Consider the following 21,144-nt stretch of genomic DNA (forward strand, 5'->3'; position numbering starts at 1 on the left):
TTTTTTATTTTTAAAGAATTCGTTAAACCTCACAACACCTTATTTTATAAAACCTTACGAGGAATATTTAAAAAGTCGCCGTTTCTAACTCAAACTTCTAGTCTCAATAATCATAATTTCAATGTTTTCAGGTCTATATGGAGCTCTATTCAGAAGAAACAAAGAAGCAGCCTTCTCCAACTACCGTCTATGGGAATCCGTAGGTTTCGTAGTAGCTTACGCGTATTCGACTCAGCTTTGTGCCAGAATGAAGTTATACGTACAACTCTCCGTTTTAGTCATCGGTAAGAGTTGGACTTTAACTTAACGAAATAAAATGTTAAAGCAAACTTATGCCAGGTTTCTTGCTTTATTGCATCGTGGAAATTCATCATATGCGTAAATTGAGGAGACAGAAGGAAAAGGAAAGGAGAGCGGCCGAATTGGCGGCCAAGAAACAAGCAGCAATAGAACAGGAACCAGAAACGACAGATGATGAAAAGGATGACATCGACGATGAAATTATTGTCACGCATTTGTAGGCTCGGTGTTTATTAGGTAAGGAACCCTCAAGTTGTTAGACGTTAGAAAATCACCTCTTAAGCAGTAAAATCAAAACAAAGAGCGGTTTAATAGAGCCTTAAAATTTTTCTTTCATTCGTCTTCCAGCTTGGTTTTAAGGGGAGCTCATTTATAAAGGTAAATTTTAATAATTAAATCTCGGAACATATACCAGGGTATTCGCGTTAATAAATTAATAATTAATTAATTTGTTATTTAGTCAAATCCCATTTCTCTTTATTGTATAAGGAACAACTAATATCGTGATCATGACTTTTCATTCAGTCATTGTTTATCTATAGACCATAATTAAGTTTATCTGCGGCGCCATCTTTCTTGCATAATTAAAAAGCACAAGGTGCTCCAAACAAATTCAAGCATTTAAAAACGTCTTAATATCTCAGAAATGTCAGACGTAAATTTATGAAATTTGGTACAGTATCACACCCCATCCATTGATGGTACAAGTGCTGTTGCCAAATTTAGACTTTCTTCGCTAAATATCACAACTTTTTTATATGAAAATAAATATAACCTATGATCTTAAAAATGATTTGGATTTTACGGGCAATTCTAAGTATTTTTTGGAAATCGTGTTTTATACTTGTCTCCAACCATTTTTGAGAAAACGGCAACTGAATTTTTATTGTTTACAATTTTTCGCCTCCAAAACTGGTCAATGCTTAGCGACAGAATGCTACGATTTGATCTATTCTGTCTTAAATCCATAGAATAACGGACATTTAAAAAAATCATTGTAAAATATTTCAATTTCAAAAATGTCATCAATAATAGATTTTTCAATGAGATATTACACCATACAAACCTCATTCTCCTTTTATCTTAAAGCGAGCTCCAACTTATGTGTACAGAAGGAATCTAAATTTATTTTTGATTTTTTCCTTCTTTGCAGGCATTCCATATTGGACGTAGACTACATTAATTTATTATCACAGAAAAACGAGATCCCATGGGACACGATATTCGCCCTCAGCACAAAATTGGGGCCAGTGCAGTGAACAAAGCAGCATCTGCGTACTAGAGCGACATGCGTACTATATACTTTTAAACCAGTATTTTAGAAAGGTTTTTTTCCTTTGTAGATCAATTATCTTATTCGTAGCCCAAGCTATATAGAGGAAGAGATTCTATTTTAACGTAGCATATTTACGCGATTAAACTAGCGCTTATTTAGTGACAAATTTTGTTCATGTAGGTAGAGGAAACGGTCAGTGTAAATAGGCTACATGAGATTGTATATACTATTACATATTTCTACGCAATATTTTTATATAAAACAAGTGAATTAGGGGCAGAAGAAATACACTCAAAGCAATCACTAAAAACATCTTTTAAAAGTCTAGTTTTTAGATTTTTTGTTGTAATAAAATAAGTTTTATCACTGCTAAAGTCTGTGATGGTCAAAGAATTTGTTGTTGGAAATGCGCGATTGAGAGACCTTTTTTGCTATCAAAAGGTTTGCTACTAACGCACACATATCAGTTATTATTTAGCTCAGACTGGTTATTTTTATCAGTTGATATTTTCAAATTATTGTTTTTGTGCCATTTTTCCATTCTTTCCTTCATTTTAAGGCAACTTTTTATACGAGCAAAAAATTTGTTGAGTAAGGCAATCTCTTGAAGGGAATTTGAAGAGCGGTGTAGAAAAATTGCAAAGGGCAGGTTTTATTTTAATTAATTTATTTTTGTATAAACTGTGCCAAACTACATTATTTTCAGAATTATCTATATTGCCCATTTGACACATTTTGTACAAATTAACATTAAGACCTGTATCGACCTATATTGACCCTTTGCAGGAAAATAAGAGCGTGTTATAAACTTTTGTTGTTGCATATTTTTATTTATAAATATTATTATTTTATTTTCTTGATATTACTTGTTATAATGTTATTGAAAACTTGTACAGTGAAAGTCCTTAATCTAGATAGAAGTGAAGTATATGTATATTAATAGGGTCCTACTCAGTTTGTAAATTTACTCAGTACTCAGTATTTTTAGGGCAATACTGCTGTAGATTAATAAAGTATTTTAAGTCATTAGATTTTTTTTTAATTTTCATACGTGTATATTCTATATGTGCCATTTCAAGGTAAGAAAAATGTGCAAAATTTAAATTTCTGAAAAATTTATGAGTTTATAGGCATTATTTATTAGTGTGATTATACTTGAATTACATATCAATTTTAAGATTTTTCCAATTTATAGTTTTTCCGTAATTAATCGATGCAGCTCCCACAGGACCACCCCGTATAAGCAAGGCTACGTAGTTGGACTAGATTTGTTGGGTATCAAAAAGCATGTAAACATACAATATATGGGATATCCAGAATTGCAATGACGAAGCATTGTAAGCTCTGACTGACTAAAACTCAGTTTAGTTCTTCGTGGACGAAACCTCAGATTCAAACTGCACAAAATTCTAAGAGTCTAAGCTTGAAAAATATTTGTTTCTTAAAAAGCACTCAAATGTACCAGATCAATGAAATAGTGTATTATATTTTAAATCGAGTTATAATAAACGAATGTTAGTTCTAGGTAAAGATACTTGCATGTTTCCTCAAATCTGTGGTTTTTACAACCCCACTGCCACAAGCTATATAAAAATATATAAATACTTAAAAGTTCACACATGTTAATACATGTTAAACTAAAGACGCAATAAACAACACGAATAAAAATACTTGAACATATATGTGGAATATTTCAAATTTTCTCACGATTAGGATCTTAGCCTTGCTTACAAACTCTGATCTTTTTCAAGCCAGTGTGCCATTTCCACAATTATGCTTAATCTTAGGACAATCTTCACAGCACAAGAAATATCAATGTTGAGACTGATTTAAGTGTCTGGTTTCCCTGTTCTTGCAGACTTTCTCTTCCCTTGTTTGGGTAATTTTTTGCTCTTTTCTTTCAGAAGAGAACCGATACCTGTCCACGAGACTCCCATCATATAGCACTCTCCGCAATATCTGCTTGGTCCATTAGTTGCGGCTCTGTAAAACCCACTAGGGCGCAAATTTTTCAAAATGAATTGATTGCGTTTTCTCTTAAGCGTTTTATTGGCAAATCCATCTTCAATAGCAGTGCGTATAACACTATAAACCTCGGCATGTAATTCCGCTTTTCTTGGTCTTGGGAGGTTTCTAACAGTGTACCTGGAAGGAGCTACCAACAAGCTAGTCCTCTGATGAGAGCCTCTCAAAGGGTGTTTTCTATACAGTTTATCCATCTTCGTAGCATTGTTTTTACCAAGAGCTGCCTGAGAAAACGGATTGGCCAACAGGTTTTTCAATTTGTTAAAGTAATTCCGCATTATGCCTTCGTGACTTTCTGAAGGTGTCACGTCCGCCATAGGTTGTTGAATCAAAGATGGAGAGATATTCTGTTCTCCAATATCCGAAAATCCGTGGTTTCGAAGTAGAAGTGGGATCAAAGGTTTGAAATGACCTGAATGGTTTTTATAACGTTCATTACAAATTGAAGGCATCGAAACCATTTTCACTACCCAAATTTTGAAAATACACATAAAGAACTGAAATTTCCCTTATGAGTTTTGACATATTTCGACAGGTGCTGGTAGAGACGGATGGTGAAATTAGTAACAGATCAAATGACGGGATCGAAATTATTTTGGATTTGATTATTCTCGTGATCTAGTTTCCTTTCTTAAGAATGGTTCCAATAGCTTGAAACACCGACCAATTTGAACAGCAGGATTGGAAACCCTCCATCAAGTACCACTAGCCAAAAACGGGAACTGATGCAACAGTTCTACGCGATCTTTGATGCAATTAATAGGAATTATCGGGAACTATTGATAATTCACATCAAGATTACAGCGCCATCTGACTCGACATGGAAACTAAGTGTAACTACAAAAATAACAACAAAACTGCAATCCATATTAATTTTCTATTACTCCGAGTTTTATCACAGTTTCTTGTGTAATTATACCTTTTGAATGATTCTAAATTACTAAAAATTCTTTCTAGGTGTTAAAATACTTAAATGTAAGTAGTTCCTTCATTATGTTATGTGTATTTAATACGCCTTAATTTACAAGTTCAGCCATATATTCGTTGAATCTTGACGGCTTAGAGTTCCTATAGGTTATAAATTAATTATCATCTAACAGAATTAAGGCTTAATTAATTCTTTTAAATTCATAATTAATTTTAGGACCAAATAACTGTTTTCCTGACATATTTGCATAGCCGAGTATTCTTAAGCAGCTAGTATAAGTCCTGAATTTCAATTCCAGATTGAATTGCAAATAATATAAATGGGTCTAACCAGTGACAGGGACACGGAATTCCGCGTCAGCTCCAAAGATGAGATTCCCATAACTGAAAATGTTGTACCAAGAAAATATTTGGAAAACCTAGAAGAGAAAGATCTAATTAATTTTAGTACTATGTCTGACCAAATCAGAGCATTGCTGGTAAGTTGGATAACAAAGATTATTATTGCCACACGGTTATTCCCAAGAAATTCGAAAAAAACATTAGGCAAATATGCTAACAGTAAATATGGGAGCCATAAGATAAACAAAAATACTTAATTCTTAAGAAAAACTGACAATTTGAAAGTGTTTATTTACTGAGTCTTAAATTGCTAAACTTTAAAGATTTAGATGACCTTCTATCTATGAAAATAACGAATATCCTATGGTGGGGCTCATAAAAAGAATACTTTATCTAGACAAAGTAAAAATTTCCAGAGAAAGTATTGAAGATTATCGCAATAAATTATTGTTTATTTAGCGTTTTGAAAATATTTCAATATGTTTAATTATGGAGACTCCCTGGGATTGCAGATTATTTCTGAGAATTTAATAATCAGCATTCATTTTAAAAACCTTCCTGAAAATGTAACTATATTTTGTTCTTTCTCAGAAAAACAACCCAAATTTATCTAGTTTTGATAACAACTCATCACCTAGTGAAGTTAATATAATTAACATTGAAAACAGCAAAGAAGTCTCTATAGGCACAACTCTCAATATAACTGCGAATATTGTAATGAAAGTAAACCACGAAAGACTACAGCAGTCCTCTAGCAACAGCAGGAACTCTTACAAAGGCATCTGTCATATGGTAGTCCGTAACAAGTGGTTGGCACAGCCCACCGAAGTACCAAACCGAAGTGGTCCTGCCAAATACGTCATCATTTGTAAGAGCGCCCTCCTTTGAATGCTACTCATAAATGAATGAGAAAAAATAACTAGGTCACACTGCAACTCAAGAGTCTAATAAGCAGTCCGACAATGTTCTTACTATGCGACTAATGCAGACCTTACATATTGAGAGCAATGAGGGGCTGGATGTAGATTATAATTTCTGTGTTGGATCAGATGGTAATATTTATGAAGGTGTGAATTCTCTAATACGCCATATAAAATAAGTCGCTAACAATTACTCCTAAGGTCGTGGGTGGTCCAAAATAGGCAACCATTCCCCCTCCTATGACAATAAATCGATAGGAATAGCTTTTATAGGCAGTTTCCGTAATCACCTTCCTCCTAATACAGCTTTAACAAGGTGCAAGGAGTTGATTGCCCATGGAGTTAAAATAGGAGAAATTAGTCCAGATTATGAGTTGTTGGGCAATTTTAAATCTGCATCTACTCTTACTCCTGGTTTGAAGCTTCTTGAAGAAATAAAGTCGTGGAAGCATTGGAATATGAACATTAATGTTTAGGGAAATACTCGAAATTTTCTTTGTTGTATGCTTAGGTTAATGTATAAAAATATATCTTTCTAAGTTCCTAAAGTTTGTAATTATTTTTCCTTAGATTTTGAAGAAATTCCTAGTATTTACCCATAAATAGGTATCACCACCAAAAGCAGAAGTTTTGATAATTTAGTAATTGAAAATGTCCGCAGTAACGTCATTTGACTGGAACTCGCGTCATAAAAGTCTTCCTTTTTTAGAATATAATCAACAATATGGATAATTTGTATTAATTGTTGATATATCTAATACATCATTATTACAACGATATTGTGTATTTGATGACTGAAATAATCATCAAATTAAATGTAAAAATTCGTCCGTACCATAACCAAATTACATTCTGGACAATCTGATGACCGAAGGTTTTCATAATAAATTTCTTTGAATGAAAATCATCAATATTCCTTTTCTTGTTACATTATTTTTTACAGTTTATTAGCTGCTTATTTAGTTCATATCAAACAAACTGCATCAAAAACTATAATATAAACAAGGTAAATTCATTATTTTATTTAACCATAAAAATAACAGGATTGGCATGCCAATCCAATAGAAAAAGTTATTATTTAAATAATACGAACAAGATTAGTTCGAAAATTGACATTTAACAGCTGTGAATCAGTATAATCCGTAATCTTAAATAAACAAGTATAAATAAAACTAGATGAACGCACAATTCATTAACTAGAGTATCCCTCCGTCACATTAATCAGACTTACGCTTTTCCGATACAGATGTTGCGGATGCCGAGGTCGATATCTTTATGTATTTTATGTGTTTGTTCTGTGCTGTGGTTATAAATAATTTATTGTTTTTGATTCTGAAATTCGTTGACAATTTTCTTCCCTAATCGTAAATGTAATAAACCTAAAAACAAATTAAAATATAATACTCTCAGCCAATGATAACACATTGTAACATCCTTCTTTGTTTTTTAATTGAACAAGAATAAAATGAACTCATTAGAGAATGATATGTCAGGAAGCAAATTAAGCAATTTAAGCTCTAATTTTGATAATTTAGAGGGTACCGATGATTATGAAAATATAGAACATTTAGATGTCGAAAATTTTGTAGTTGATAGAACAGAATTGAAGAAGATTAATGGAAATTTGGAACAGGCTATATACAAAGAGTTAAACAGACAACAAAATCATTTGGTAAGTTTAGGGTATGTCATATTCAAGTTGAACATTATTTCTAGACTTCTTAAATTCAACACTATTCTTGCATATGGTGAAGGAGCCTAAACAGTGTGTTACCTAACGCCGTACCGTGCTATTTATTTCACCATGTATAAACAAAATTTTGCTTATTATTGATAAAGATATAAGCGTTCGAATTGTATTTTCAGTCTGTTCAGAAAGAAGTCTTGCTGAAACAAACTTGCGGAGTCCTAAAAAAACACGTACAGCTTCAAGACAATCAAATTATTAACATAAAAAATAGCAAAAAAGTCACACTTGGAAACACTGTTAACATAGTTGAAAATATTATATTAAAAGACGAAAATGGACAAGTTAAATACGATTCCAAGAAAAAGAGGAATAACAAGAACTATTTCTATATAAATAGACGTCAAAACTGGTTGGCGAAAGAAATGCCTACACATGAAATGAACCTTATGGAACTCCCTGTTAGATACGTCATAATTTGTAAGCATTTAGAACAAATATATTACAATATAGGCAATCCCATACAATATAGGTCACACTGCAACCAGTGAGTTTTACACTCACGTAGACAATGTAGAAGTGATGGGTCTAATTCAAGACTTCCACGTTAGCAGCATGGGATGGCTAGACATTGCCTACAACTATTGTATAGGAAGCGATGGCAATATTTATGAAGGCATGTAATTAAGGCCTCCAATTAGAGACTGTAATTAAAGATTCTTATAGGGCGCGGTTGGGATTATTGCGGTAGTCACACCCTGGGCTACAATAATTGTTCCATGGGAATTTCTTTTATTGGCTGCTTTCTTGATCATCTTCCTCCAGCTATAGCTTTGAAGAAGTGCAAAGAACTCATTGATCATGGAATAAAAATAGGGAAAATACGCCCAGATTATGAATTAATTGGGCATTGCCAGTGCAGACCATTTTTAAGCCCCGGGAAGAAGTTGTTTGAGGAAATTTCTACTTGGAAACAATTTAATCCTGATATCAAAAATACCGATCTTTGCATTTATTCGACTAGTTAAAGGTGAATATCGATGAGACTGTGTGTGCAAGGTGTGCTTTAAGATAACATTGCGTTTTGTAGGTGCTTTCATGATACTGTAGCAAAAAATATTTTGGTGCTTTATTAAATTTTCTAAATAAAAGTATATCCAATAAAAAAAATTTCGTAAATAGCAAGTAATCACAATGTGTCTTATTTAAATCAATTTATCTGCTGGCATTGCTATTGATCTCCATATATGTATTATACTATATTAGTAATAAAAAAAGGTATTTCCTTAAACAGTGAATTAAATGCCTATTATAATGAAATGTTTCTAAAGGAAAAGTTTTTCAAGTTTACAAAAATATATTTAATTAAAAAATACTACTTTTCAAGTTGTGTACTGCGTAATATTTTCTTTGAAACGAGTCATTTACTATATCTTCAAGATTATAATTTTTATCTAATAGACTTGTCAGCATATGTATGTAATTCGTTCCTGCCATTTGAAATCTTAGATATCCCAAATAATATGGTGAAGATTTATAATATCTAGTTATAAAAATTAAGACAAAACTAACGCTCTTGCGATGTTACACTACATAATGCTCCACACCTGACACGAGTGGTTTTGTTATTACATTTTCCACCATTGTTTTGTGGCGTATCGTTCCGTCAATTACTTCTAACGAATGTCAAAACGTCAACAAAGGAACTTTCATCCTCGTCCCACATTCGCATTTCACGAGACTTTATTGTTCCTTCCTCGTCTATTTAAAAATGGTGTTTGAACGTTTCTAGACAATTTTTTTATATTTTATTAATACATTTTTTTAGATTTTTTCATCAAGAAAAATATGTTTAGTGCGTGAATTGTATAGTGAATGTGTAAGTTAAAATCCGTTTTAGCGAAATCTAACAGGACAGCATCATGACTTCAGATACAGAAGCAGGGACGAACAATATAGAAACAGAATACTTGGAACTCAACTCAAAAGATGACTGGCCGGCGTTTTATCAGGTATTTGCGCTTTGATTGAGCTTATATTTTCCCAGAAAACGCTTGTAATTTATACTTATTGTTACACATGATTGCTGGGAAATATGTCATCCCAGGAATTAAAAAGAAACAATCTGTTGAAAACTTTGTTGGGTTTGTCACTGAGTCAGGGTCAGTATCCTGTATTAAAGAAAAAATCTTTCAGGAAAATGCTTTCTACAATGCAAACTGGTGATTTTATACAGTATTGAACCCTGTAAACTCAATGAAAAACCTTGCTTTGTTAACTGCCTATAGTTGTATTTAAAAGTAAGGTCCTCTATCAGATCTAGCTAATGGAGCACAGATAGTGGGAAGCTAGGGTCCATGTCCATGCATATTGACGATTTTGTATTACTGTAAATGTTCATCTCAAGGTTCATAGTACACTTCTAGCTGCTGTATAGTGTATTCTGCATTTTTTCTTAGATTTTGCTTATGCTCAGTTATACATTTATGGTATTTGGTGCTCACATGTATGGGTCTTTAATGTTGTTTGAAATGTCACTGGTCTGCACTGCTCAGAAATTTGAGTAATCTCTACTTAAATATGATGTATGGAGTATTCAATTTAATTCAATAGAAATCTATGAAAATTGCTACTAACACTCATATTCTCCCTAAGATTCTTGTCTTTTATTTAATAATAAAGGATATACATAAATACTTGAACAGGTGTTTCTGTTAGTCACTACTGAGGAGCAGCTTGCATGTATTTGAAATCTTGTGTAGACAATTTGAAATATAGATGTGAATTTTACACTTGATTCTATATTTTATTAATAATTCAACTGTTTATTTTTATTTGCAGAAATACTTTTAAGGGAACTTTTTTGTCTCCTCTTTTAGCCAAAACCTTTTCCAAAGAAATGGATACTGGGTATGTGTCTGTGGAAAAACTATCTTGTATCTTTTTTTTTATAAATCTTTTACCTCATTTATATTTAGTTTTAAGCAAAAACAAAATTTTTAAACAGTTGAGCATTCAATAGTCATGTTTTCAAAATGATTCCAGGTAACAATTGAATTTTACTACAATAAAAATTCTTATCCTTTTTTCCAAGCTTATTGATCAATTTAACAATCTCCATATTTATCAAAAAAACATTATTGAAAAGAGAAGAAAGCAAAATTTCAACTACATATTTTATACCCACAAGTAGTACCAATTTCCTATATAAACTGCATTACAGAAATACAGAATGTTAAATTTCCATATTTTATTATTATTTTATTTAACAACTGCTTTGTCAAATTAATATATACCTAAATTCTAACAAATTTGTTGAATCCTGATAAGCAGAAGCTTTACTAAAATGGGATAATTGAAGTACAGTTTTAAACATGTGTTAGATAAGAACCTATGAGGGTACCTATACTCACATACAAATATGTATTTAATTTGTTGAAATTCAGCCAAATTAGTACTAATTTATGAGGAACAGATAAAGATGATATGTGTTTATATTTATTAATAAGATATGTAATTGAGGGCATGCCTACGAAGATATAGCTATTATATCAAACAATAAAAATTCTTAACACTGAAAAAATGTGACTAAAAGTCAAATCTGACTATAAGTTTTAAAATATAGGTCATTTATAGATTTGCTGAATAGGCAATCAGGTTCATTAAATTAGAACAAAGCTGTTTCTTTTCAAGTACTTATTCTGTGTGAGCCATTAATTCAATAGTCTTGATGATTCTTTCCTGGACATGGATACAAATCGAGATTTCCATGTAATTAAATAGGTATTAGTGGATTGTGTTGGTTTAATAATAATATATACAAGACACATTTCTTATCAGATACATATCAGAAACATATGTGGTCAATTAAGTCTCATTTCATAGCCAATAAAATTAATTTCTGAAAATTTCTGATTTATAGCGAATTCGAGCCAAAAGCATGCAGTCCGCAGGGGAAACAACCGAAGCTGTAAAACAGCAAAACAAAAATCTGAATAGGTATAGAGATGTCCATCCATATGACCACAGTCGAATCATCCTGCAAAGAGGATCAACTGACTACATTAATGCCAATTTATGTAGAGTTGAAAAAGCTAACAGGTAAGCGTTTATGTCTGTCTAATTATCTGAAATTTTCTGAGTTATATTGTAGCAGGAATAAATTTGTGGGTACCCACAAATTGCAAATTAGGGGATATACTTCATTGTATTAATTAATACATATTTTCTAATAATTTCTAAATTTATCTATTTTGCAAATAAAAATGTTTATAGCTTTATATGTTTTTCCCCAGGAAATATATTCTAACCCAAGGTCCTCTCCCAAACACCATTAGCCACTTCTGGCTCATGGTGTGGGAGCAAAATAGCAAGGCTGTGCTTATGTTAAACAAACTGATGGAAAAGAAGGCTGAGAAATGTTCTCAGTATTGGCCACCTAAAATCGGCTCGGTATTGACTTTCACTGACGTGGGACTTACACTTGAGTACCTAGAGCAGCATGATCATTCCTATTATTTAACCAGAGTTCTAAGGTAAAATTTCCACAAAGTTTATTGCATATAAAGATATTACATATAAGAGCTCTAGGTTGAAAGATATCGAAAGTGGGGAGCACCGAGACATTCTTCAATTTCACTACATCACATGGCCAGATTTCGGAGTCCCGTGTTCCCCGACGAAATTTCTAGACTTTTTAAAAAGGGTCAGGAGAGCCGGTGTGTTGGAGGAGGAAGTTGGGCCGGCTATTGTACATTGTTCCGCGGGCATAGGTCGATCCGGAACATTTTGTCTTGTCGATTCGTGCTTGGTTCTGGTTAGTCTTGTGTTGGTTGTTGGTTCCGTTGAACAATAATGTGCGATTGTAGATCGAAAAATACGGCCTAAATTCCGTTAATATTAAAGAAGTGCTATTAGAATTGAGGAACTACCGGACCGGGCTAATACAGACCCATGAGCAGCTTAGATTTTCGTATCAAGCGATCATTGAGGGTGCAAAGCAGTTACTTAATGCCAATTCTGATGATGAAGATTCAGAGTCTCTTGTAAGCTTGATTTTTTAGATGATTATGGTTTTGGTGTGTACTAATAATTTCAGGTCATAAGTTCCAAGGAGTAACCTATCCCTAACACCTTTATTCCCTTAACTTGTTTGTTTAGATAATTTAGTATGGTTTGTAAGAGAGTAACAGGCAAACTTTTCAGTTTTTTTTTTGTGAAGGCATGAGTCTGCAAATATTTTAATTCGTTTTTTCTGCAGTCCAATCATATAGGCGCTTCTGGGGAACTTATTGAAGAAGCCACCAATTCGGAGAACGAATCCGAACCACCTCCAGTCCCGCCCCAGCGAACGGACAGCCTTAAACCAACCGAAAATGGGTTAGCGGACAGACCGTTGCCCACCATACCGCAAAGCACGTCCGACGACGATCTCAGCTATAAAGGAAACGTAGATGAATGTTTTGAAGAGGTGAGGTATTATATAGTTATTAATTTTTCAACAAGTTAGTTCACTAATTACTGTTGATTCAAATGGTTGGTGCTGATATACCAATTAATTTTCGTCTTAAATATTGGAACTAAAACTATAATTATCTAACCTAATCGACTATTCTGTAACATACAACTCCGTTCAAAATTAATAAGCCCGACGTCCAAAAAAGTCTGTTCCGATCAAAATAAATGCTTGAGGTACAAGCAATTCTTGATTAGTTAAACATATATCAACTGGAATACTTAAACTCGGAGTTTCAAGCGTTGTCTATAGTATCTAACACAAAACGTTATATTTATAGTTAGTATATGTCATATTATTGCTTATTCCTGAGATAGCAAGTTTAATTTCATTTTGTTTCAGTTTAATGTTTAGTAGATTCAAAATTGTAATCTCAATTGCAAATCTCTCTATTAATATTGTGAAGGACTCTAAATTGGGCTCTTTAAAACGGTGTTTTAGTCAACAAGAACGCACTAATTTTCAAGAAATACGTTAAACGTATTTCGACCACAACAACGATGCAAAAATACCATAGTAATAAAACTACAGTAAAAAATATGTTTTTCTTGTAAATAGTTCATTCTATGTAGTACACTAAACATACTAAAATTAAATTTATGTTATTCTGTTAATGGTAGTCTATGTCTGGCCAACGAAACGAGGCAAATATATTTAAAAAATACTGTTTGAGAATCCAAATTAGAATCCGTTATATTAAAAAGTATTTAGATCTACTACTTTAAATTTTTCAATAAAAAACTATAGGTACCTGTTATTTAACCTATTTGTATGGATCAGGAAGTACCATATTTTCAACAATAGAGTTTGAGCCTGCTGATTGATGATTGGTTGTTTTTTGTAAAATGTTTTTTTTTCTAGAACTTATCCTCTGTATTAGTGAACCAGAAACAAATGTAGCAATCTAAGTGTACTGGGAGAAATTCACAATTTAAAAATTTGTGTTTTTTACATCCTTTAGAGACGTATACCATCTGGACCGCTCCCCGACCTTCCAGATGAAGAAGGAAGCAGTGAAGATTCCTTGGAAGATGAAGAAGATGATGAGAGTCGCAATGAAGAGGAAAGTAGGAACACGGAGAGCCCCATTTCAGATAAAGACGGTGACGAAGTTCCAACTAAGTACGTATCAAAACTCTAATAATTTAGAATATTATGTTGATATGTGATTTTAATCGTGTATAGCTATATTTTTTACATAAATTTATGGAAAGTATAACTATATATTTACTAAATTTAACTTTGCGATATTTAAACTATTTATAGAATCTTACATAAAGTTTTAAAAAATTACTAAACTACCTATTAATTCCAGTTCGTCCGAGTTACGTCAGCGTCGCAGAGAAGAACGCAAACAGAGAACAGAGACCCAGGTGCGCGACATGAAGCGTAGACAGCAAGCAAACGAACAGTGGCAGCAACTGAAGAGGTCTCTATACGTTCCTTTCGCGGTGGGCGGCACCGTTTTGGTTGCAGGCCTCGTTTGTCTCTATTTAAAAATCAACTGAGTCGACAAGCAGATAAGTCTGTGAAATGTGGGCTATGACATCTGTTATTGCGCCCTTAGATTTTGTCTCTTACGTTTATTACATTTTTGAGTTTAAATGAAGATACAAGGTGGGAATTCTTTTCCGAGGAAAATATCATTTTTAGGCAAAATTTTCTGCTTTTATTTAGTTTCGCTTATTTCTTATGTGGTTTGAAAGTGGGATTATAAAAGATAGATATTGAGAGGAACTCTTGAGCTTGTAATTTCTTCCAGCCCAATTATTTTTGTAGTTTTTCTTTTATCATCGTATTAATATAATATTTCATTCACCGATTTATTGAACTGTATATCATAAATATTGAAGAATCAGCAATAATTTGAAGGTCGTTGCATTGAAAGAAAAATGGCTAAGCAATAACATACTGATATTTTATGCCAGATAGGATCTAAAAGAAGTTCACGACATTATTGGTTAATCGCAAAACCAACGTCCTTCTCCTTACTGGTGTTCTCTAAATAAATTCAATTTAATAGCTACTCTCCCTTCCACTCCTCAGGCAATTTTTCCTTATCATTCACTCTTATTTTCTACCTTTTCATGTGTTTGAAATATCAATTTCTCAACTTCATTTGGCATCCATTTCTTGCGAATCTAAAATGAAGACACTCAACGTTTTTACTATTTTGAATATCATTTCTGAGTAGGTATATTAATGATACACGTATTACTATTACTAACAAAAGATTATTTATTGACCAAACAAGATTTGATTTTATGAACTTAAGCTAAAATCATTAATGACATTATCATTGTCAATATCGGGAGGGTCGGTTTGAAACAAGACTGATTTGTTATCACTAAATTGAAGTTTACTGTAAAACTCTATCATCGATCTACATCTTAACAATAATATTCATAATAAAAATCATCGTATTTACTATTCAGTATATGGCCAAAACAGAGTTATTTTTGTAATTTATGCCGAATAAGCAAAGAAATGCATTTAATCATCTAAATCAAAAGGCAATTTTTGAGAAATTTGACTGTTTCGAGATCGATATTTTGTGATAAAATATTCGGATATTTGAAGGTTCGACCATAGCGCGGTGGCTTGTATATAAATATATTAATAATTAGCGAATTATGTAAGACTAACTACTACTTAAGGATTTTTAGGGATGAAGTGTATTAGTTTGTTCTATTGTTTCGAAAATCAATTACACTCCGTCCTCTATCTCCCACTTGTTTCAACCCCATTACACATTTTTTTAGGTCTAATCTAAAAACAATTCAGTCATTCATCCCTAAAAAATAATAATGTTTTATGTGTCGTTCACGTCATTGTATTACTAATAACCTCTACATCTTCAGACTTAAAGTTAATTCAATAGTTTCTCTTCTCACGGTTCGTGTTTGTTCTTCATCAAGCTACACCCACGATAAGTTTAAGCATTCCTTTTAAAGTGCCTTTTTTACACGTAACCTACGGCAGAAAATCGTACTTTTAAGTGTTTAGGTAGTTTAGGAAAATGTGGCAATTTGATTAAGTATTTCCGCGAAAGTTTACGAATTTAGTTACCCTATGCGATTTATTTCAAGAATCTAAATGTGGTAGGTGTTAAACGACAATGCGAATAGCGTATTGGACTCCATTAGATGCTTCTTTAGTTGGGCTATCGATGAACGAAATAGGGTAGTTTCAGTTTCAATTGTTCCATAACGGAGCGAGTAATATTAGTGTGTCTGAACCGGAATTCTGAAGAAAAAATATTAAAACAAAAGTTTAAATAATATTGCCAAAAACCATTTTTAATTTCAAAGTTTTCTGGCACATTAGGAATTGATATGCACTTAGAATTTTTATTCAGACAACCTAAATACTAGCAAAGCATATTGGATCATCGGGTTGATTTAGACATCAATGTTTTCCCCTGGGTTTCTTTTTAATTAATATCTGTTCGTTTTTTAGTTTTCTTTCTCTTCAGGTTACTTAAAGTCATGAGTTACCTCACAGGTACAGGGGGTTTCATTGATTTTGCCCCTCCTCATTCTTCAAAATCGCTGAGTAATTACCTCCAAAATACCGGAAGAATCATAATAATATAATCTGCCTATAAAATGTAAACTAAGTATTATAACTACTCTATGTGATTATTTGTAATATTTGCTATTTACGTTACGAACTATTAAACAAAACTTTTTTTATTAGAACATTTATAAAGTTTCAAATAAATTATTTTAAAATCGGAGATAATCTGGTTTTGTGATTGCCTTTTGGAGTGAAAGAGAGATGGGAATAGAGTATTTTCTGCCCCTTCGCTCGATTTCACAAAGGCAAACACTATTTCCGTCTCTTTCTCACATACCTCCCCCTCTCATTATACCTGAGTGTTTTTTTCAGGCCGAAAACCACCCACGAAGACTGACATTTGAAATTTTTTTGGAGACGGCTGGACTATGACACTTTCCGATTAGTCGAAGACAAGTTCTGCGGTCTGACTTTTTAAGGGTTGTCCGAAACGAAATATACTCAAAATGCGCTTGTTCGGTAGGTATATTATGCGGCCAAGTTTGTTTATAACGAAATTTTGTAGTAATTAAATAAGGTAGAACGAATTATTGTGTTCCTGTTAAATTGGTTATTTACTTTCGTTTTTTGTAAAAGTTTGTCATGTTTTAGGTTTAGTCTGGACTGCTTGCCTTGTACCAATTATAAGAAGATTTAAGGTAAAACGGTATAATCATAAAATAAACGACTATAGATGTCGACGTCATTTCACAGATATCAAAACACAAATTTAAAAATTATGTATTTATTAATTTATCTGAGTGTAATCCATAAAAAATTATAGTGTGTAATAATTTGGACTAGTGGGAAAAACTTTATGGACGATTTAATTGGGCACAGATTTATATCTCTATCTTAATTTTTTTTTCTCACTTGAGTCTTAGTGCTTGCCTGACACGTCAGCACAATTTACATTTTTACGATTTTCGGGGACTGGAATTGCCCTTTAAACATTTTGTATGTGCAGTTCTGCGGTGACGATCCTACTACCTTTCAAGGACACCTGACGCACACGCTTTGATATTTTCTATTTGAAGAAATATTCGACTGAGCATCATTCAATAAGAATTGTTAAAAATTAAAAAAAAAGTGACTCAGTCACACAAAAATATATCGTGCATTTACGATAGTTATCTGTATGATATGATAGTTGGTAACTAAAACATGAAAAATAATTTCTTTATTATAACGTCCAGCAACGTTGTAGTAAAGAAATGATTATAATTTGAAAAGCGTCGTTTGATTGTGATAGAGCACAGCACGCACATTACGAAGGATTCCACAGACTTCGCTATTCACGAACGAGTCAATGGCAAGCAGGACTAGATTAAACTAGAGGAATATTGTGTTTAAGATAAGAACTAGAAACACCACATTAAGTTTAAATTTAAGGTTCCTTGACATGTCTGCTTACCTCTTTTCAGATGCCACAGTTGTTACTCGTTTTTTAGAATCTGAAGGAAGTAAATAATTTTAACTACTAAATATTATACGAAACTTTAGACAAGCGTAAATTATCTTTTAGTTGATCAGAGTAACAGGTTCTTGAGTGAATGGCTCTACACGAACTGGGTGTGATAAATCGCCGACTTTTGAGCCTTTTTCCCATTAGGAATTTTTATCGCACTTAGCTTGAACCGAGCAGTTCAATTGAGACCATTATTAACTACAGAGCGATCAAGGTTGAGAAACTTTGGTAAAATAAAAATTTTGAGAATCTTAGGTTTGTAAAAACCGCATCGTCCTGTTTTCTACGATTGCTGAGATGGCAGAGTTTTTGAATTTTTTCCTATTTCAAATATTAACTAATAATTATTACTATGAAAAAAAATTAAAACATTTTTAATTTGTTTCTAAATAAATTAATTGAGTGTGAAACAATTTCATTTTTTTTTTGTAATGTAGATATCAATGAATTTAGAGACATCAATTTGGAGTAGATTCTACCAATTTCATTAAAAAACTATCAACGAGATTATACTTTAACCAATAACTCCCGTTTCTCAAATTTGCAAATTATGAAACACGAATCTCAGTAATCATTGGAAATCTGACCTTTATATTTTCTATCAAAACAGTCCAAATATAACCACTCTATCCGTTTAACTGTTCATCCAATCAGGATCAAAATTTTTGTTTAAATACCTTTCTAGGCCTTAGTAAATATGCTCGCACTCTACCTTATTCCCCCAATATTTTTCTTAGAACAAATGTGGCCTATTTAAATGTAAGAAATAGCCATGCCTTGTCCGTAAATTTAATGCGTAGTGGTAACGAATTAATTAAACTTCCATCCCACTTCTTCCTTTTAACAGATCTTTTAGTCATATCAAACATTTATACGTACTAAAGTTTATGTTTTAATTAAAATATAGACGTATTTTAGAGAAAGTTTGTAAATCCCGATTCTCAAAATTGACCATTTTGTGTTTAAGCAAGAAGTGGAGGAAGTAAGTTCATGATTTATTGAAGTAGGAAAATCGAAATGATAATAAAAAATTATTAATGGAAACACTACTAGATATACATAGCGCATTCAAGTTTTTATATTTGCAATAATCAAAATTTGATTAGGAAATTTGTAGTAATAAACCTTACTAGAGTAGCTTCAATAGTAAAAGAAACTGATTTGTTAAAATGATTGTTATTTTATTATGACTGTACATGAATAAGAATAACCTTTTTAGCGACTGTATAATATAATCACGTAAATCATACTTAAAAATACACAATAATTAATAAGGAAAGTACTGTTAGGGTAGTTTAATGACCCCAAAAAGGTTTCTCGGACATTCTAGTAATTGGAAACTTTTCTCCTCCGTCTCCATTTCGAAGTCTCTGGAACCCTCTTCGCGGTGCCTCTATCTTATTACTCGACCTTTCCCACAAGTCACATTGCAGGTGGACCAATTTTCCCATTTATACAATTTCGGTGAATTTTTCCGATATTTTGCTAAATATTGTCAAACTTTTAAACTCCAATTAAAAATTAAGATTCGTTTATTACTCTTCAGCTCCCCACTTTTCTTCTTTACTTTCTTCAAAATATCCAGAAATTTTAATAAAATTTGGTTGGCTTGTTTGAAGTTGGGACTTTTTTGGTCTTTAAAATACTGAACTTAGTGTTTTCCACTGGGTGCAATTTTTTTTTCCTTTAGTGGACTTTCCAGCAAATCTTGGGAGTTAAGTCATCGCGGTTCTTTGTGAATAGGCTTACAATGAGGAAAAGTAACAGGAGAAGGAGGAAGAAGTGTTATAGGAAAATAGATTCATGACTTTATTGGGAGTGGCATAATCACTGTCGTTAATTATTTTTAGACTGAATGGTTGAGAGCTATTATATCCATGACCTGTTAAGTAAATTTCACAAGAAGATAGTTTCCATAGAAATAAAGAAATTGGTCAATGACCGGTTCAATTTCATCATTTTTGTGGAAATTATCGTGCCGGGCAATTTACTAGGTCGAATTTGACATGTTGACTTTTTTCATACTTTTATGACTATCTAGGTCGATAGCAAAATTTTTACTTGTTTCAATTTTCAATAGAAACTTACCTACTCCATCCTGATAATCTCTCCCAGAGCTTCAAATTAGGAATTAAAGTTTTTCCTACAACAGAGCTCTCTTTAAAGTTTGAGTGTTTGATGAGTAGATGAAGATTGTAGATTTCTCCTCCTGATGACTGTTATATTAATTTTTTTTAACCGTTAGATTTTTGTTCTATAAATTCTTACAAAGTGCATAGGCAATTTCCGAGATAGAAGCTGTAGATAGCTCAGGGACTAAATCAAAACTATACAATTTGATACAGTGATGAATGCTTAATTCTTATAATTCCGTTATCTCTTATTTTGTCCTTTGAAAAATATCATTCAGAGTGTTTCCAAGTGTAGCGAAATGTAGGGATTATCATATCAAAAAATTTAAATTATGTTTTTTTTTTTAAATCATTTAAATTCATAGTAATCATAAAAGACTGACAATGTTTTTATTAACCTGCCACTCGAATTACGTTTTCAGACGGTTGCTATAGTTCCTTTTTAACTAAATACGATAACTTCCAAATCAAAGAAAAGATAATGAAAATCATAGTTTAAAAAATCTCAATGTCTCGAATATAAAGGAAAATACTTTTTGAAATAAATTTTAAAAAAAGTATGCTCTAGGTGAGGCTCGAACTCACAACCCCGGCATCGCTCACGACTACTGTCTTATAAGTACCGTGCGCTAACCAATTGCGCCACTAGAGCTTGTTAGCAACCAACGCTAGTGGCAATGATAAACCTAATGTCAAAATTTCCCTTAAAACTAAATTGTTTTTTTAATTCAAGTTAATAATAACAAATCCTTGACATAAAAAAAATCCTAATATTTCTTAGACTAGTTTTTAATCTTTTTAAAGTAGTAAATTATTTATAAAAAAGATATTGCTTAAATTATTAACATACCGCGTGACAGACAATGCTCACATCCAAGTTTAATCACATGACTTATATATCAGACTTATTCGAATTTTATGGAATTTAGTCGAAAATTTTTGGATTACACAGCTGATTTCGTTAAACGTCAATAATTTTGTTGTCAAAAATGAC

General features: G+C 32.3%; 4 protein-coding genes and 1 non-coding gene across 14 annotated transcripts in view; 4 read left to right on the forward strand and 1 right to left on the reverse strand.

Moving 5' to 3' along the window:
- LOC136346310 (UNC93-like protein) overlaps positions 1–2,605 on the forward strand; it is a 50,904-nt gene extending 48,299 nt beyond the window's left edge. For all 8 annotated transcript variants that reach the window (XM_066295371.1, XM_066295367.1, XM_066295365.1 and 5 more), the window contains 3 exons: positions 132–284; positions 340–537; positions 1,454–2,605. In XM_066295371.1, coding sequence (XP_066151468.1) covers positions 132–284; positions 340–521 — 335 coding nt within the window. In that variant the 3' untranslated portion in view covers positions 522–537; positions 1,454–2,605. The remainder of the gene's footprint in view (positions 1–131; positions 285–339; positions 538–1,453) is intronic.
- Positions 2,606–4,848: 2,243 nt separating this feature from the next.
- On the forward strand, positions 4,849–6,338 carry LOC136346314 (peptidoglycan-recognition protein SB2-like). Its single transcript, XM_066295376.1, has 4 exons — positions 4,849–5,007; positions 5,462–5,738; positions 5,794–5,937; positions 5,992–6,338. Exons 1-4 carry the CDS (start codon positions 4,849–4,851, stop codon positions 6,264–6,266), a joined length of 855 nt encoding a protein of 284 aa, XP_066151473.1. The 3' UTR covers positions 6,267–6,338.
- Positions 6,339–6,911: 573 nt separating this feature from the next.
- LOC136346313 (peptidoglycan recognition protein 1-like) lies at positions 6,912–9,111 on the forward strand. Of its 2 annotated transcripts, XM_066295375.1 has the most exons (5): positions 6,912–7,462; positions 7,657–7,957; positions 8,010–8,153; positions 8,204–8,507; positions 8,568–9,111. In XM_066295375.1, the coding sequence occupies exons 1-4, from the start codon at positions 7,256–7,258 to the stop codon at positions 8,503–8,505; spliced, it is 954 nt and encodes a 317-aa protein (XP_066151472.1). In that variant the 5' UTR covers positions 6,912–7,255; the 3' UTR covers positions 8,506–8,507; positions 8,568–9,111. The 2 variants fall into 2 exon arrangements, with proteins under 2 accessions (XP_066151472.1, XP_066151471.1); XM_066295374.1 differs by having other exon boundaries at positions 6,914–7,462; positions 8,204–8,844.
- A 99-nt stretch (positions 9,112–9,210) lies between these two features.
- Positions 9,211–19,188, forward strand: Ptp61F (Protein tyrosine phosphatase 61F). 2 transcript variants are annotated; one of them, XM_066295373.1, is made up of 9 exons: positions 9,211–9,489; positions 11,400–11,578; positions 11,773–12,012; positions 12,068–12,293; positions 12,346–12,522; positions 12,738–12,947; positions 13,954–14,114; positions 14,308–14,421; positions 16,884–19,188. In XM_066295373.1, the coding sequence occupies exons 1-9, from the start codon at positions 9,400–9,402 to the stop codon at positions 16,906–16,908; spliced, it is 1,422 nt and encodes a 473-aa protein (XP_066151470.1). In that variant the 5' UTR covers positions 9,211–9,399; the 3' UTR covers positions 16,909–19,188. The 2 variants fall into 2 exon arrangements, with proteins under 2 accessions (XP_066151470.1, XP_066151469.1); XM_066295372.1 differs by lacking the exon at positions 16,884–19,188 and having other exon boundaries at positions 14,308–16,736.
- A 1,522-nt stretch (positions 19,189–20,710) lies between these two features.
- Positions 20,711–20,802, reverse strand: TRNAI-UAU (transfer RNA isoleucine (anticodon UAU)). The gene is given in 2 exon segments: positions 20,711–20,746; positions 20,765–20,802. It is a non-coding gene; the product is annotated as a tRNA-Ile (tRNA).
- Between the last annotated feature and the right edge of the window lie 342 nt (positions 20,803–21,144).

This window comes from Euwallacea fornicatus, chromosome 22 (genome assembly GCF_040115645.1).
Source record: "Euwallacea fornicatus isolate EFF26 chromosome 22, ASM4011564v1, whole genome shotgun sequence".
NCBI lineage: Eukaryota > Metazoa > Arthropoda > Insecta > Coleoptera > Curculionidae > Euwallacea > Euwallacea fornicatus.